The following is a 19,451-nucleotide window of genomic DNA, read 5'->3' as shown; positions in this document are numbered from 1 at the left end:
TTTTGATTGTTGGAATCAATACAATAGATTCTGTAAAATTCTATGTCAACTGAAAATAATTTTAAAATATAAAATAAAGTTAGAAAGGTTAGTTAGAAACTTGGATTACCTACCAGTCTAGTGTGTACAGACACAGGAGTTTTGAAAGTTGTCACTGAATAGCTGCACTCAGAAACACTGTAAGGTTCGGAACCGCTGGAGGAACATTTAGAGATGGAATCACAGGCCACAAAGGTGTTATCAAGTGGTAGTTCCTGAATGATGTGGTGCTTCAAATTCAGGGGAGTTTCAGGGTGAATCTGGAAGGCAGGCTGTGGAGAGGCAGATTTGTAGTGCCTGGCCAAATCAGGGCTGTCAGGTTTGAAGGTAGTAGGTATAGTGCCCCAGTTGTACTTGCCCATGGTTTGTTCTTCCAGCTCAATGGGAAGGTCTAGTGTGACACTGTTTCCATCATTGTCAACATCATCTGCCTTAATTTCTTCAATAGTGACAAAGTTAAGCAGTAAGTTCTTAGGGGCATGCTTCTTCTTCTTTTTCATCATCATCATTATCATCTGCCTGTTTTCTGGGTTTGGAGTAACCCATTCAGAATTCTGCTTGTTTTTCTGAGAAGCCTTAAGGTGTGGTGATTGGTGGCATCTTACTACAGCAGTAATGAAAATAACAAGGATGACAGTTATGGTGCCAGCAATAATAGCAACTGTGATCTTGACATAGTCACTGGTTGGTGAGGATGCATTAATTGTCTCAATATTTGGGGTCACTGGTGTTTCAATGTTGTTGTGCACCAGTTCATGAATCCATGTAGCATTGGTCACTGATTCATTCACAAATAGATTAACAATAACAACACTAAAGAGAGATTCAGGTTGTCCTAAGTCCTTAGCTTTAACCATCAGTCTGTATAAACCAAGGTCTGTAACAACACATTTCTCCTTTAGTGTGATGTTGCCTGTTGTTTGGTCAATTATAAACAGACCTTTTGTGTTTCCTCCTACAATGCTGTAATGAAGCTCTGCATTCATGCCAGTATCATTGTCAACAGCAAGTACCGTGAAGACCACTGTGCCTGGATTAGTGGACGGTAGAACCAATTCATAGGAGTTGTTGGAAGAAGGGACAATGAAAACTGGTTTGTTGTCATTGACATCAACCACATTTATGGTCACTTTGGAAGTTGAAGAATGTGGTATCTTACCACCATCCTCAGCCTTTACATAGAAAGTATAAGATTCTTGTTTTTCTCTGTCAAATGAAATATTTGGTTGGATGACACCAGTCTGTGGATCAATGGTGAAGTCATCATTCATATCTAAAATGGAGAGAGTGACTACAGAATTTTCTCCATAATCTGGATCAGTTACAGTGATCAGTCCTACTGTGCCATGTCTTGGAAGATTTTCTGGGATATAGAAGTTGTATTCATTGTGAGTAAAAATTGGACTGTTGTCATTCTGATCAAGAATGGTCACTAAAACTGTGGCATTGGTTATTAAGGATGGCATCCCATTATCTTTTGCCAGAACTGTGAAGGAATATTTTTCCTGTTTTTCTCTATCCAGTTTCCTCATTGCAGTCAGAATGCCTGTATGACGATCCAGACTGAATTCAGATGGAGCATCAACACCAAGCAGATAATTGATCTCAGCGTTGTGTCCACTGTCTGCATCCGTTGCACTTATTTTTGTCAACTTGGTGCCAGGAGAGTTATTCTCAGGAAGAGAAATACTTATGAAAGGCTGGGTGAAAACAGGAGCATTGTCATTTTCATCTTTCACTTTGACAAGGAGCATGGATGATTGATTCAAAGGAGGTTTTCCAGCATCTGCAGCTAGTAATTTAATGGCATATTCTCTTGTGGATTCATAATCAAGATATGCAGCAGTCTCCAGGAGGAACTGATTACTGAATACTGGTCTTAATCTGAAAGGGACTTCATGATCTGTGAAGCATGTCACCATGCCATTATGGTCAGCATCTTTATCTGTCACAGTTATGAGAGCAATTTTGGTGTTGAGTGGAGCATTTTCTGAAAGAACCACAGTGCCATTGATTGGATTAATGATGTATCTTATGTCAATTGATGGGGCATTATCATTGATATCTGTAACATTTACTAGAACCATTGCTCTTGCTGGCATCAATCCACCATCACTTGCCAAAACCAGTAACTTGTGGTTTGGTGATTCCTCCCTATCTAGTGGTTGTTTGACTGTGATAAGTCCTGTGGTGGTGTTGAGGTGAAATAGCCTCTTGGCAATGTTGGAGACTAGATTGCTGAAATAGAAATGAATCTTGGCATTTTCACCTATGTCAGCATCTGTGGCATGGAGTTGTGTCACTGAAGTACCTACAGGAGCATTTTCTGGTATGTTGACTTCAATCCCATCCTCCTTGAAGACTGGGCTGTTGTCATTTGTGTCAGCAACACTTATTTGCAAAATAGCCGTACTGGATCTTTGAGGAAAGCCACCATCTTCAACCTTTACTTTCATTATATATGTATCCTTCTCTTCCCTATCTAACTCCTTTTGAACAATCAGCTGTGGCATCTTGTCTCCTTCTGGTGTTTCAATGACATCAAGCCCAAAAATACTTTGACCCTGGAAAACATACAATGAAACACATGTTAACTTATGTAATGAGACCAGTGTTCAATCTATTGAAGCCACGTGACATAGGATCATCTCAGAAATAGGTGTTAGAAAACTCAATTTATAAGCCCTAAATCTGTCTGTAACTAGTAATATGACCAATATGACCACTAGCAAGTTGTTTAACATCTCCATGCATTTGTAAAATTAGAAAGTTGTTCTATAAGATGATCTAAGAGCGCTACAGTTCATGGCATTTTATGGTGATAAGTGTAACTCACTTATATAAAGTATTAAAGTCTACAAAAGGAAAAAGCATAAAGTGTTGTCAGTGTTTCACATGGTGATTTAAGTTATGAGTGAATTAACTGAGGTGAGATAGCAGTAAGTAGGGGACCTCCTTTCATTTGGACCCTTGATTTTAGCTAGGTAACTATCAAACCATTCTGAACACCCATTAACTCAGCCTGAGATGTTAAAAAAAAATATCTGGAACTCTACAAGTAGAAAATCCACTGTTTTTTGCAAGGAAGGGGGTGCAGAGACATGAATCTGAGAGGAGATATCGAGAGATAAATGGAGGGGGGAGGAAACCTCCATAAGCTGGCTACCAGAAAGTGATATAGCCCCAGAAAGCAAACTCAGAACCCTGAGAAATCTGCTCCAGTGAGTGACATCCTGTCTGAAAGGGGCTCAGGGGATGAAAAGGGCAGAATTCTAGGTCAGTCAGTGTGGTCTCAGGATCCAGAAGTCATGGGGATGCCAGAACTGATAGATTTCCCAAGCAGTGGAGTGGGGAACCTGGTTATGGTCAGTGAGCCAAGGAGGGGACTACTAGCTCTGGCCACCATAAACTGCGAGCAAGGGCAATCAAGTGACTACTTGATGCCTGGGCACCCTGCAAAGGACTGGAGAGTGCAGACCATCTGTCATCCTCCAGGAGGGGGAGAACTGGTGTGCCCACAACAGGGCAACAATTCTCAGGGTGGCAGGCCCATAAAGGACAGTATGGAGACACTCAGCCATCCCCCAGGAGTGGTGGAGCAGATACATGCATGATCCCATGACCACTGTCAGCACCAGGGCACAATGGAGGGCAATAACATGAGACCCTCAGACTCCCCCCACCCCACAGGAGGCTCACTGTGGGCACACAACACAGGAGTCTGAGGAGTTTGGTACACATGAAAGTGAAGACCATTGTTCCCAGAGGGTTTGCTGAAGAGGGAGAATCATGATCTTTTGGCTCTGGAGCTGGAGGTTGGCCTAGGGCCATTTTTAATTTGATCATCTAAAGAGGTGTGGAAATCTTTCAGGGAAAAAAAGCCCCACAGAAGACCAACTTACATTGAGTCTAGCCCTCTGGCAAGGGGCAGTGCAACTCTGCACAAGCAAAGACACCTGAGAAGCAGCAGAGCAGACCCCTCCCCGAGAAGACCAACTGGAAGAACAGGTGCATAACTAGTTTATGAATTCCAAAAGACTGTAAAACTCCAGAGCCAGGGGAATATAGTATATAGAATTCAAGGTTTTTTTCTGATTCATTCATATTTCAGTCCAAAATTTTTCATTTCTTTTTTTTTTCTTTTTTCCCTTTTCAACTAGTTTCTTATTTTATCAACTGTTTGTTTTTAAGTTGATTTTAACATGTATTTTTTACATCTACATTTTATAAATCTGTGTTTCATTTTTGGCCTTTTTTCACTTTATTCAATTTAATTTTGTAAATATGTAAGTTTTGTTTTCTTTTTATTTTGGGATTTAGTGTATTCTAACACAAAGGCCAAAATTCACTCAGGAACAAGTGGATCACTGTGTTTTGTCCTCCCTGTGAGATTATATCCCCCCCCCCATTCTCATTGTTTTAAGTTTGCTTTTCTGTTTTGATTTCTGACTGCTTCAGATGTGTCTGGTGTGTATTTTGCTTGGGTAATGGTTGATATTTTTGATTCTGCTGACTCGCTCTTCCATTCTTCTCTGAGCAAAATGACTAGAAGGAGGAATTCACAACAAAAGAAAGAAAGAACAAGAGGTAATGTTCTCTGCCACAGACATAATTGATATGGATATAAGTAAGACATCAGAGACGGAATTTGGGTTAACAATAATAAAGTTAATACCTAGGCTTGGAAAAAAAAAAGACAGTAGATAATCTCTTAGACCATAAATGAGATCTAATCAAGCAGAAATTAAAAATGATATAACTGAGATGCAGTCCAAATTAGTTGTTCTAACAGCTAGGGTGAATGAAGCAGAGGAGAGAGTAAGTGATCTAGAAGACAGGCTTATGGAAAGGAAGGAAGTTGAGGGAAAGAGAGAGAAATGACATATATTCTATGAAAAAAGGCTTTGAGAAATTAATGATGCCATGAAATGTACCAATGTCAGAATTATTGGGGTGCCTGAGAGCAAAGAGAGAGAGAGAGAGAGAGGGAGAGAGAGAGAAAAAAAGGGCCAGAAGGTATATTTGAACAAATCATGGCTAAGAACTTCCCTAATCTGGGGAAGAAAATAAGAACTCACATCCAAGAGGTAGAGAGGATGCTTCCCAATATCAATAAAAATACATCAACACCCTGACATATGATACTGAAGCTTACAAATTTTAGAGAAAAAGAAAATCCTCAAAGCAAGTTGAGATAAGAGGTTCCTTACTTACAGAGGGAAAGACATCCGACTAACATCAGATCTATCCACAGAAACCTGGTAAGTCAGAAAAGGTTGACATGATGTATTCAGGATACTAAATGAGAAGAACATGAAGCCAGAAATACTTTATCCAGCAAGGCTGTCACTGAGAATGGAAGGAGAGATAAAGAGTTTCCAGTACAGACAGAAACTGAAAGAATATGTTACTGTAGGGGCCTGGTTGGCCAGAGGGAGCCCTTTTGTTGTGGGCTTGGACTGACCCTGCCCCTCCCAGAGGAACTTGCTTGCAGGCCCTGGATGTAGGGGCGGGCCAACCGGATGGAGACATCCAATCAGTGGGGTGCACATATATTTGCTATGGTGAATTGAAATTCAACTGGCCACCCGTATTGCTGACTGAGCGTGACTGTGCAGTTCTTCCTGTGTGTTGCGGTCTCCTTGGCCACCTGTGTGTGGGCCGGGCTCAACCACCTCTATAAAGGTTAGTCTATGAGGCAGGGGAGAAGTAGTGATAGCGTCGGGGTCGTCCAGAGCGTCGGGATCATAGGGAGCAGCATTGTCGGGAGCAGCATCGTCGGGAGCGTCGGGATAATCAGGAGCAGCATCGTTGGGAACGCCGAGATTGTCGGGAGCATTGTGGTCGTCGGGAGCATCATGGTCGTCAGGTGCGTCATGAGCCTCACCGGGGAGCAGCCTTGCCGGGGAGCGGCCTCGCAGGGAGCGTAGTCATCGGGAAGTGGCCTCGCTGGGGAGCAGCACCACCAGGAGCTTCGTCGTCGGGTAGGGGGAGTAGTCAGGTAGGGGGAGTCATCCAGTAGGGGGAATCGTTGGGTAAGGGAAGTAGTCGGGGTCGGTGTCCAGGTGGTCATCGCCTCTTTGTAAGAGACAGCCCCGACTGGTCAGTTTGATTTTCGATGCTTGGCCCGAAATAAAGCTTTGCTTGACTTTCGCTTTGTGTCAGTCTCATCTCTTTGATCACGGACCCTAACATTGGGGGCTTGTCCAGGATCAAATGATGAGGACTGGACCAGCTTTGGAATTTCTGGGAAAAGCCTCCAGAGGTATTGGGATCTTGTGTATTGGGATCTTGTCTGTCTGTCTGGTTGCAGAGCTCCAGGGTATAGCCCACTGGAGAGAAGCTGGACGTGACCATGCTCCCCAGGGCTGGAGTGGATGCGGGGATGCCCCTTCCCTCCAGTGGTAGATGGCCAGGGGGTTCGAGTCCCCCTAGATGGTCAGGGGGTTTGAGTCCCCCTAGGCGGTCTCCAGGGGTTTGAGTCCCCCTAGGCGGTCTCTGGGGGTTTGAGTCCTGCTAGATGGTCAGGGGGTTTGAGTCCCCCTAGGTGGTCTCTGGGGGTTCAAGTCCCCCTAGGCAGTCACCGGGGGTTTGAGTCCCCCTGGGCGGTCACCAGGGGCTCGAGTCCCCCTGGGCAGTCACCGGGGGTTTGAGACCCCCTGGGAGGTCACCGGGGGTTTGAGACCCCCTAGGCGGCAGGGGGGGTTCGAGTCCCCCTAGGCGGGTGGTTTTGGTTAAGGACTGCTGGGTCTGCTGTTGTCTTTGCATGGTCTTTTTGTTGTCTGTTGTGTTGTTTGTTGTGTTTGGGGGAATGGGGCAAGCAGAGAGTAAGGGGACTCTGACTTTCATCTTCCCATTCCTTATAATAGGTGTGGGGCTTCTCCTTCACTCATTTCGTGTGTTAAGGGCTATAACTGGAGTCAACTGGGGTTGATCTAAATTGAGACAGAGACTTTAAGGAATATTCCCAAGCAGCTGCTGAAACTCCCTTTGTTTCGGGGAGTTCCTTGCCTTCTCTGGCCCGATGTGGACAGCCTAGCCCCTCCCCCTTGCAGGCGGGAAAGCATGGTATCTGGGGTGGAATGGGCCCAGGTGGAACATGAGGTCTGTTGGCGGAGGCATGGATAGGCTAATGGTTAACTGTCCGTCTCAGGGTTTTAATGGGTAATTGTTAAAGTGGCTTTCAGGGTCTTTGGTAACCTAAAACTTTGAAATTTTGCTTGGATGACAAATGGGATGAAATGCTAAGGTGCTGGTTGCTGGAACTAGGAACTGGGTTTGTGCTTTTGAAATCTGTTGGTAAACATGTTTTGTGCTTAACTGCTATTGCAACAGTTCACAATTAGTTAAAATGTAAACAGTTTTCTCTTTGCCCACCCAGCGTTGTAAATGAGATCTCTTTGACTCATGAGGCTTTTTCTTGATGTGCTAAGTTACTCAGGAAGTACTGCTAAATCAATGATAAACCTTGGGTTACATTTGGGTAAAGGCTGTAACTACTCCAGAGTTTCTATACATTTTCTGAAGTTTTAATGTTTTGATAAGGGTCATCACTTGATACAGCCCCAGATAGAAGAAGGAAACTTCAGGAAATTGAAGGATTTGAAGGAAAGAATCTGACTGAGTTAGTGGGAATAGCAGAAGAGGTGTTTAACAACAGGGATGCACAGGAGGATGAAAAACAGACAAAAAAACTGGTTAAGGTTTTGGCATTACATGAAGCAGGTAGGGGATGGTAAATGGAAGGAAAAGCCTAAGCACAGAGAAGGCAGGTGGGAAGACGTAGATTCAGATCAGTGTGCTTACTGTAAGAAAAAAGGACATTGGGCCAGGGAGTGCCCCAAAAGGAAGACGGGAATGCTGGCCACCAGAGTAAAAATTAAAGTGGAGGGGAAATCAGTTGATATTTTGGTGGACACGGGAGCCCAATTTTCATCATTACTTAAACTTATGGGAAAACTCTCTGGAGAAGAAGTCTGGCTACAAGGAGCAAATGGCACAGAGAGACATAAATGGACAACAGAAAGGACTTTAAATTTGGCCTCGGGAGTAGTTAAACATCGATTTTTGGTCCTCCCTAATGTCCCATATAACTTGATGGGAAAAGATTTCCTCCACAAGTTACAAGCTGGCATTCAGTTCTTGGAAGGAGACATGACTGTAACCTTGAGACAACCCACTGTACAGGTGCTTATGGCAGCAGTAGATGAATACCTCCTTTACAAGCCAATCTCAAAACCAGAGGAGACAAAGTGGGGGAGCCTTCTCCAAACCCTACAGGTCGAGTTTCCCGAGGTCTGGGCAGAAGGGAAGCCCCCTGGCTTGGCCAGGGGACATCCTCCAGTGGTGGTACAATTAAAAGTGATGGCTATGGCTGTTCGCGTTTGGCAGTACCCCCTCCCCCGGGAAGCAAAGGAAGGGATCAGAAAACACATTAACTGCCTCCGAGGAGATGGGATCCTCTTTCCTTGCAAATCTCCATGGAACACACCTTTGCTGCCCATCAAAAAGGCCGAGACTGGGGAATACTGACCCGTTCAGGACTTGTGGGAAGTTAATAAAGAGGTTGAAGATATCCACCTGATGGTGCCTAACCTCTATACCCTACTCTCCCTCTTGGGCCCCAAAAGAACTGTCTATACTGTCTTAGATCTCAAGGATGTATTTTTCTGCATATCTTTAGCAAGAGAATCTCAGCCCCTCTGCTTTTGAGTTGTCCAACCCACAGGAAGGATTCCAAGGCCAGCTCACCTGGACAAGACTTCCCCAAGTGTTCAAGAATTCACCCACTATCTTTGAGGAGGCCCTACACGAGGATTTGCATGAGTACAGAACCTCCAACCCGGGTTGCACTGTGTTACAGTATGTTGGTGACTTACTAATAGCCGCTGAGGACTATGAGTCATGTTTGCGGGGGATGAGAGCTCTCTTACAGACTCTGCAGGAAAAAGGGCATCGGGTGTCAGCAAAGAAAGCACAGCTCTGTCAGAGCCACGCCACTTATCTAGGCTTTGATCTCCACAAGGAAGTGCATTCACTGTCTGAGTCCAGGAAACAGTTGATCACCCAATACCCCCACCCCACCATGTCCCAACAAGTGAGGGAGTTTCTTGGGATGGTGGGCTACTGTAGGCTGTGGATACCATAGTTTGTGGAGATTGCCCAACCTCTCTACGAACTGGCAAAAGGGGGGCTCACTATGATAGAGTGGACAGCTGAGGCCGAAAGAACATTTCGGGAATTACAGCCTTACTGAGTGCCCCAGCATTGGCCATCTCAGATGTTACCAAGCCCTTCCACTTGTATGTGTATAAAAAAGCAGGGGTGGCTAAAGGAGTTTTGACTCAAACTCTGGGGCCTTGGCAAAGGCCAGTGGCCTATCTTAGTAAGAAACTAGATCCAGTAGCAGCTGGGTTCCCCCCTTGCCTCTGCTTAATTGCCGCCATGGCCCTCTTGGTCAAGGATGCAAGTAAATTGACTTTGGGTCAAAATCTCATTTTGACCACCAACCATGCTATCAAGGGCCTTCTCTGGACTCCACCAGACCGATGGATGACAAACACCTGAGTGATGGGGTATCAGGCCCTCCTCCTCAACGAACCAAGAGTGACCTTCTGGCCCCTGGTGGTGCTAAATCCAGCCACGCTGCTGCCAGAGGAGCTGGCTGACCACCCACGCGACTGCGGGGAGGTCCTAACCCAAGTTGCAGGAATAAGGCGGGATCTCAGAGAGACTCCCCTCCCACATGCGAAGATGACTCTGTTCACAGATGGGAGTAGCTACATGGTCAATGGAAAGAGGTATATGGGGGCTGCGGTGGTTTCCCCTGAGCAGGAACTCTGGACAGCACCCCTGCTACATGGAACCTCAGGGCAAAAAGCGGAGCTGATTACACTCACCAAAGCACTGCAGATGGCCAAAGGTAAAACCGTCAACATCTATATGGACAGCAGATATGCCTTTGCTACTCTCCATATACATGGGGCTATTTATAAAGAAAGGGGCTTATTAACAGCAGAAGGAAAAGGAATTAAGAACAGAGGAGAAATATTGGCTCTCCTCCAGGCTATCCGGGACCCAAAAGAGGTGGCCGTTATGCATTGCCCGGGACACCAAAAGGGGACTGATCTGATTTCAAAAGGAAACCAATGAGCAGATCAAGCCGCAAAGCAAGCAGCCCGAGAAACAGTACAAGAACTGGTTACACTCCCAGATCCAGCCCTACCAGAAAAACTGAACTATTCAGAGGAAGATTTAAAGTATTTACAAAAATTGGCTAAATTGGACTATGAAGGAGATTGGGCAAAGACTAAAGCAGGAAAAATAATTCTTCCTTGAAGACTAGGTTTGGGCTGCCTCTTGCGATCCGGTCAGACAACCTTTCTGGGAGGGACCGTTTACTGTCATCTTGACCATCCCCACAGCAATAAAAGTACAAGGCATCGGGGCCTGGATTCACGTGGGTCATGACAAACGAGCCAAGAACAAGGATGCCCCCCAGAGATGGAAGCCACAGCTGATGGACCCCACTGACTGTGGACTAAAGCTAAGACTCAGAAGACTATGAGTTCATTGTTGTTCCTATTGTTATCTGTTTGTGTAAGAGCTTCTGAGTCACTTCATAAGACAAAAAGTATAGATGGGAAATTAGAGCAATAAAAATGTTAGTCTTACACGCTCAATATAACCCATTACAACAGGAAGACATAAAACTGGGTGAAAAGTCAAGGATTTGACTAAATTCCAAAGAAAAGGGGGGAATGTAGGGGCCTGGTTGGCCAGAGGGAGCCCTTTTGTTGTGGGCTTGGACTGACCCTGCCCCTCCCGGAGGAACTTGCTTGCAGGCCCCGGATGTAGGGGGTGGGTCAGTTGGATGGAGACGTCCAATCAGTGGGGGGCACATATATTTGCTATGGTGAATTGAAATTCAATTGGCTACCCATATTGCTGACCAAGTGTGACTGTGCAGTTCTTCCTGTGTATTGTGGTCTCGTTGGCCACCTGTGTGTGGGTCGGGCTCAACCACCTCTATAAAGGTTAGTCTATGAGGCAGGGGAGAAGTAGTGATAGCATCGGGATCATACGGAGCAGCATTGTCGAGAGTGTTGGGATCGTCGGGAGCATCGTGGTCGTCAGGAGCATTGTGGTCGTAGGGAGCGTCATGAGCCTCGCCAGGGAGCAGCCTCTCTGGGGAGTGGCCTCGCCAGGAGCATCATCATCGGGAAGCTGCCTCGCTGGGGAGCAGCGCCACCAGGAGCGTCGTCGTCGGGTAGGGGGAGTCATCGGGTAGGAGGAATCATCGGGTAAGGGGAGTCATCGGGTAGGGGGAATCGTCAGGTAAGGGAAGTAGTTGGGGTTGGTGTCCTGGTCGTCGTCGCCTCTTTGTAAGAGACAGCCCCGACTGGTTGGTTTGATTTTCGATGCTTGGCACAAAATAAAGCTTTGCTTGACTTTCGCTTTGTGTCAGTCTCATTCTTTTGATCAAGGACCCTAACAGTGACCACTAAGCCAGCCCTACAAGAAGTTTTAAGGGGTATCCTACCAGCAAAGAGAGAGCCTAAGAGTAACATAGATCAGAGAGAAAAAGAGACAATCTACAAAAAGAAGGACATTATGGGCAATACAATGACACTAAATTCATATATTCCAACAGTTACTCTGAATGTAAATGGGCTGAATGCTCCTATCAAAAGGCTCAGGGTATCAGATTAGATTAAAAAGCAAGACCCATCAATATATTGTCTACAAAAGACTTATTTATACCTAAAGACACCTCCAGACTGAAAGTGAGGGGTTGGAGAACTATTTACCACACTAATAGACCTTAAAAGAAAGCTGGGGGTAGAAAACCTCATATCAGACAAACTAGATTTTAAACCAAAGACTGTAGTAAGAGATGTAGAGGGACACTATATCATACTGAAAGTGTGTTTCCAGCAAGAAGTTCTAACATTTGTAAATATTTATGCCACTAACATGGGAGCAGCCAATTATATAAAACACTTAACAACCACAGTAAAGAAACACTGTGATAATAATACATAAATAGTAGGGGACTTCAACACCCCACTCACAGGAATGGACAGATCATCTAATCAGATCAACAAGGAAACAAGGGCTTTGAATGATGCACTGGACCAGATGGACTTCAAAGATATATACAGAACATTCTCTCTTTAAACAACAGAATACTCATTCTTTTCAAGTGCACATGGAACTTTCTCCAGAAAAGATCACATACTGAGTCACAAATCAGGTCTCAACCAGTACCAAAAGGTTTGAATTATTCCCTGCATATGTTCAGACCACAATGCTTTGAAACTTTGAAGCTTTGAAATCACAAAAAGAAATTTGGAAGGGACTAAATTCTTGAAGGTTAAAGAGTATCCTAATGGCTCAACCAAGAAATTAAAGAAGAATTTAAAATACTCATGGAAACAAATGAAAATGAAAACACAACTATTCAAAACCTTTGGGATGCAACAAACACAGTCCTAAGAGAGAAGTACATTGCAGTGCAAGCCTTTTTCAAGAAACTAGAAAAGTCTCAATATGTAAGCTAACCTCACACATAAAGGAGAGCAAAAAATAACAGGAAAAAAAAACTGAAAAAAAATAAGAAGAGAAATAATAAATATTACAGCAGAAATTGATTAGAAACCAGAAGAAGAGTAGAACAGATCAATGAAACTAGAAGCTCGTTCTTTGAAAGAATGAAAAAATATAGCTAAATCTCTAGCCAGACTTCTCCAAAAGAAAAGAGAAAGGACCCAAATTAATAAAATCATGAATGAAAGAGGTGAGATCATGACTAACACCAAGGAAATACATACAATAATTGAAATATATTATGAGTAATAATATGCCAACAAATTGGGCAATCTGGAAAAGAAACAGATACATCCTTGGAAACATATAAACTGCCAAAACTGAAACAGGAGGAAATAGAAAATAGAACAGATGCACAACCAGAAAGGAAATTGAAGGAGTAATCAGAAACCGCTGCCCCCCAAAAAAGAGTCCAGGGCCAGATCACTTCCCAGAGGAATTCTGCCAAACACTTAAAGAAGAAATAAGCTCTGGTCTACTGAAATTATTCCAAAAAATAGAAATGGAAGGAAAACTTCCAAACACATTCCATAAGGCTAGCATTACCTTGTTTTCAAATCAGACAAAAACCCTGCCAAGAAGAAGAATTAGAAACAAATATCCCTGATGAACGTGGATGTCAATATTCTCACAAAGATACTAGGCAATAGGATCCCACAATACATTAAAAGGATTATTCAACATGACTAAATGGATATATTCCTGGAATGCAAGAGTGGTCCAACATTCACAAATCAATCAACATGATAGATTATATTAATAAAAGAAAAGACAAGAGTCATAAGATCTTCTCAACTGATGCAGAAAAGACATTTGAAAAGACACAATATCCTTTCATGACTGAAACTTTTCAGAGTGTAGGGATAGAGGGAGCATACCTCAATATCATGAAATCCATCTGTGAAAAGCCACAGTTAATATCATTCTCAATGGGGAAAACCTGAGACTTTTTCCACTTAGGTCAGGAACATGACAGGAATGTCAAATATCACCAGTGTTATATAGTAGTAGAAGTCATAACCTCAGCAGTCAGACAACAAAAAGAAATAAAAGGCACTTAAGATTGCAAACAGGAACTCAAACTCTCACTCTTTGAGGGTGACATAATACTTTGTGTGGAAAATCCAAGAGACTCCACCCTAAAATTGCTAGAACTCATACAGCAATTCAGCAACGTGGCAGGTTAAAAAAAAATCACAAAATGAGTTGCATTTCTATACAATAACAATTCAACTGAAGAAAGAGAAATAAAGAAATTGATCCCACTTATAATTGCACCAAAAACTGTAAGATACTTAGGAATAAACCTAAGCAAAGAGATAATGATCTGTACTTTAAAAACTGCAGAATGCTTATGAAAGAAATTGAGGAAGACACAAAGAGATGGAAAAAAACATTCCATGCTCATGGATTGAAAGAATAAATATTGTTAAAATGTCTATGCCAGAGCAATCTATCCAGAGCAAACTACACATTCAATGCAATCCTTATTAAAATAGTTTTGACATTTTTTACAGAGCTGGAACAAACAATCCTAAAATTTGCATGGAACCAGAAAAGACCCTGAAGAACCACAGGAATGTTGAAAAAGAAAACCAAAGCTAGAGGCATCATAATGCCTGACTTCAAGCTATCTTACAAAGGTGTGATCATCAAGACAACATGGTGCTGGCACAAAAACAGACACATAGATCAGTGGAACAGAATAGAGAACCTAGAAATTGACCCTCAACTCTATTGTCAACTAATGTTCAACAAAGCTGGAAAAAATATTCAAAGGAAAAAGGAGTCTTTTCAATAAATGGTGCTGGGGAAGTTGGACAGCCACATGCAAAAAAATGAAACTGGACTATTCTCTTACACCATACACAAAAATAAACTCAAAATGGATGAAAGACCAAAATAGGAGACTGGAATCCATCAAAATCCTAAAGGAGAACACAGACAGGAACTTCTTTGACCTTCACTCCAACAACTTCTTGAAAGACACATCTCTAAAGGCAAGGGGAAAAAAAGCAAAAGTGAACTATTGGGACTTAATGAGATAAAAAAGCTTCTGCACAGCAAAGGACAATCAACAAAACAAACAAACAAACAAACAAAAACAACCCGCTGAGTGGGAGAAGATATTTGCCAATGATGTGTGAGATAAAGAGCTAGTATACGAGATCTATTAAGAATGTATCAAACCAGGGGCGCCTGGGTGGCTCAGTGGATTAAAGCCTCTGCCTTCCGCTCAGGTCGTGATCTCAGGTCCTGGGATCGAGCCCCGCATCAGGCTCTCTGCTCAGCGGGGAGCCTGCTTCCCTCTCTCTCTGCCTGCCTCTCTGCCTGCTTGTGATCTCTGTCTGTCAAATAAATAAATAAAATCTTAAAAAAAAAGAATATATCAAACTGAACCGCCAAAAACCAAATAATCCAGTCAAGAAATGGACAGAAGATGTGAACAGATATTTCTCCAAAGAACACATACAAATGGTCAACAGAAACATGAAGAAATGCTCAACATCACTTGGCATCAGGAAAATACAAATTAAAACCACAATGAGATACCACCTTACACCAGTTAGAATGGCAAAAATTAACAAGACAGGGAACAACAAATGTTGGCAAGGATGTGGAGAAAAGGAACCTTCCCAAACTGTTGGTGGGAATGCAAGCTGGTACAGTTAGTCTGGAAAAGAGTATGGATGGTCCTCATGAAGTTAAACATAGAGTTACCCTATGACCCAACAATTTCCCACCCGGGGGGTTTACCCCAAAGATACAGATGTAGTGAAATGAAGGGGCATCTGCACCCCAATGTTCATAGCACCAATATCCACAAGAGCCAAACTGTAGAAGTAGCTGAGAGTACCTTCAACAGATGAATGGATAAATAATATGTGGTTTATATACACAAAGGATTATTACTCAGCCATCAGAAAGGATGAATATCTACCTTTTATATCGACATGGATAGAACTAGAGAGTATTATGCTAAGTGGAATAAGTCAATCAGAGAAAGGCAATTACCATATGGTTTCACTCATATGTGGACTATAAGAAATAATGCAGAGGATCATAGGGGAAGGGAGGGAAAACTGAATGGGAAGAAATCAGGGAGGGAGAGAAACCATGGGAGACTCCTGACTCTGGGAAACAAACTGAGGGTTGGCGAAGGGTAGGTGGGTGGGGGGATGGGGTGACTGAGTGATGGACATTAAGGAGGGCACATGATGTGATTAACACTGGGTGATATATGCAACTGATGAATCATTGAACATTACATCTGAAACCAGTTGGCTAACTGAATTTAAATAAAAAAACAATTTACCATGGTTACTCCAAATGAATTAAAATATTTTACTATAGATTTCAGCTGTCTAGGATGCTTTTTTTAACCCAAAATTAACAATCAGGTATAAAATATCCATCCAAGACAAGAGCATACATTGAAAAATACTTAAAACTTATGGTAGAGGGAGAAAATACACAAATTCTGATAAGAATAAAACCTTGGGTAAATACACAGAATTTCCTTGTTTTTTACCTACAGAAACAGGTGTTAAAAAATTCAATTTCCCTGGAAATTAACAACATATTGTTATTTAATTAACTTTATTATTATAATTGTTATATATTTTTTTACTGAGCAAGCACAATTGTACTGAAAATTACATGTCAATATGTCAAATTGGAAAATATAGTTTGAAACAGCAGGGATTTTCTCTTCATGTCCATGGAGTCAGATTATGGGAATTTTTTAAAAAGTCTCCTCAGGTTCTAGCTTCCTCTTTAGCCTCCAAGGAGGAAGTGTAATTAGTGTAAAATTGTAAAATATTTAACATGCACTCATTAAAATATATGGTGAGATTATATGGTTATATTTTTAAATTACCAAAGTGTTATAATTGTCTATACATGATCTTGTACAATATTCATATACATTTATATTTTTTCTCTTGAACTGTTTGAAGATAATTCTGCAGTTTTGGATTTTTTTTTTTCTGCTGAGATTCACTTACATTTTTTTTTAAATCTGGAACCATAATATATCTCAGTAGAAGAATTAGACAGTTGTTATTAAATTTAAGGTGGTATTTCAGAAATAGTACCAGTTTGGGTTCTCCTACTCTGCTGCTATCTTCCTCTATTCTTGATCTGCATCAATGTGAATTTAAAAAAAATCAAATTCAGTAATCCATGTGTATTGGTTATTGACTTAAATTCATACAACTATAATATGTACTTTATTAATATTTTATTCATATAAACCAATAAATAATTTCCTTTTTCCTTTGAATAAAGTGTTTAGCAAGGGAAGCATGTTCCATGTCATATCTAATTACAAGTGCAAAATTATCAAATACTCTTCAATTGCATACTTTAAGAAAAATATAATTTTATAACCATAATATCAAATGCAAATGCAATATTTCAAATTATAATTTGATCTAAATAAACACAGCTATTAATGACAATTTTGTTTTTGTAAAGATATTTCAAAAGGCTTTTGGGAAGGCTCAAACCTAAAATGTCTCATTTATGGGTAGAAAAATAGTTTCTAAATTGTGCTTCATAAAAATCCACGGCACTTAATACTATTTTGCTAATTCTTTTTTTCAAAGATTTTATTTATTTCAGAGAAAAAGGAGAGTGAGCATGCAAGCATGAGCAGGGGGAGGGGGTGTGGCAGAGGGAGAAGCAGGCTGCCCACTGAGAAGGAAGCCTGACACGGGGCTTGATCCCAAGACCCTGGATCATGACCTGAGCCAAAGACAGATGCCCAACCAACTGAGACACCCAGGTGCCCCATATTTTTTGCTAATTCTTGACAAATGCAATATTTAGTGGTTAATACAGTCAAAACATTATTTTTTTAAAGATTTTATTTATTTAACAGAGAGAGAGAGAGAGATCACAAGTAGGCAGAGAGGCAGGCAGAGAGAGGGGGGAAAGCAGGATCCCCGCTGAGCAGAGAGCCTGATACAGGGCTCCATCCCGCATGGTCCCTGAGATTTTGACCTGAGCTAAAGGCAGAGGTGTAACCCACTGAGCCACCCAGGTAGCCCCAGTCACAACATTCTTGTAGGCATTGGCGACATTGTAGTGAGTAAACATATTTTACAAATGTAATAAAAATTAAGTTTTGACTAAGATGAGAAAAAAAATTGATGACAATCTAAACATATAATGATGTTGTTGATACTAACATTTATATTAATTAAATAATAATTACTCTTTTAATAAGAGCTATAGAGGGAGAATATAAAGTATTATTAGGAGTTATATAAGAAGAAACTAACACATATATTATAGTGTAAAAAAGAACAAGTAAATGATCTTAAGCTTTTAGTTTCACAGCCAATTATCTAATTTATTACTATAATATATCTGAGAAAAATAATATGCTAGTTTTGATTTTTAAGTTTATGTATTTATGTTTGTATAGTTTTTGCTATTTGTTCAGGGTTTAATCTTGTGCATTGGTCTGAATCTTGAATTGGCCTTTGCTTTCTCAAGCAGGTGAAGGCAAGGTTGTATAGGCTGAAAAATCTAAAAACAGCATCTTCATTGTCTTTTAAATATTTTATGAGAGGTGACACGAATCTTAAAATATTTTTCAAATTCAAGGTGATAATAGGATTTACATGCCAGATAATAGGTAATGTCCATATTTCCCTTCTGTCTTCTACAACTGTTCTGTCCAGTATGGCAGTGATTAGGCACAAGTATTTAAATATAAATTTTAATTAATTAAAATTAGATAAAATCTAAATATCAGTTCCTTAGTCTCACTAGCCACATTTTAAGTTTTCATATCTATATGTGGGTAGTGGCTAATGCATTGGACAGCACAGATACACATTTCTATTATTGCATGAAGTTCTGTTGGACTATACTCTTCTAAGGTGTTATAATATTTTTCTTTAACAAAAATTTATGTTCAGTTAGGTGAGTACATGTGAACCTCCCCCAGATATTTACAAATCTATGGATTATTTGCTGATTTGCATGTTTAAATTTCATACTGTCCAAGGAATTGAAGAGGAGATACCCACATGCAAGACATAAATTTCAACAAAGTTTGGCTAGATATCTAAGTTTGATGCCTGTGGTGAGCCCTGTGCCTGAAAGGGGTTAATCTGATCGAGCAAAAGGCTCTCAGGTCACCAACCTGATTGAGCAAAGGTTCTCAGAGCCCCTTCAGCCAGGACACCACACCAGGTGCACAGTCTATAAACGGCTGCCTGCATCTTTTCCCTATTGGCAGAGGAACAAGGTCTGCGGTTTGGCACTGCCAGCAACACGACTGTGTTTATCTTACAGTAACACAGCCGTGTTTATCCTATGCAACCTTGAACTAGGACACTCTGGCTTTTATTAACACAAGCTCAGCAGCCCAGAAATGGTAGTCAAGGTCAAGTCACATTGCTGTGATTAAGTAAGCTTACAAAAAGATGAACTAATAAACGCTATGTGGCACTCTGTGGATAATCATCCTGGTGTCCCTCTCGTCTTCTTTAGCATTCCCTTGCCCCTCGGCCCTGACACCCTTGCCGCGCTGGCCGCGACAAGTGGCGCCCGAACAGGGACCCGAGGACATAAGCAACTGAAAGTGAAAGTATCAGGTAAGGGAATCCGGGAGGTCTGGAATGACGAGAGTAATGGGGCTTTTGCAATCAGCGGAGCACGGGTATTTTTTGCAGGCCCTGCAGACTCTGTTAAAAGAGTGCGGGTCTAAAGTCTCTAGAAAGACTCTTGAACAATTTTTAGGAACGGTGGTTGATCTGTGTCCATGGTTCCCTAAGGAAGGTAGA

The 19,451-nt window shown here is 41.7% G+C and overlaps 1 protein-coding gene across 1 annotated transcript in view; it reads right to left on the bottom strand.

Moving 5' to 3' along the window:
- Positions 1–19,451, bottom strand: part of PCDH11X (protocadherin 11 X-linked) — a gene marked incomplete at both ends in the record, with an annotated part of 454,058 nt that overhangs the window by 410,611 nt on the left and 23,996 nt on the right. The window contains 1 exon segment of the mRNA XM_080795529.1: positions 114–2,603. Coding sequence (XP_080651655.1) covers positions 114–2,603 — 2,490 coding nt within the window.

Source organism: Martes martes, assembly GCF_963455335.1.
Source record: "Martes martes genome assembly, chromosome: X".
NCBI classification, from domain to species: Eukaryota; Metazoa; Chordata; class Mammalia; order Carnivora; family Mustelidae; genus Martes; species Martes martes.
Note: the sequence above shows the minus strand (reverse complement) of the source record. Positions and strands in the feature narration are given on the sequence as shown.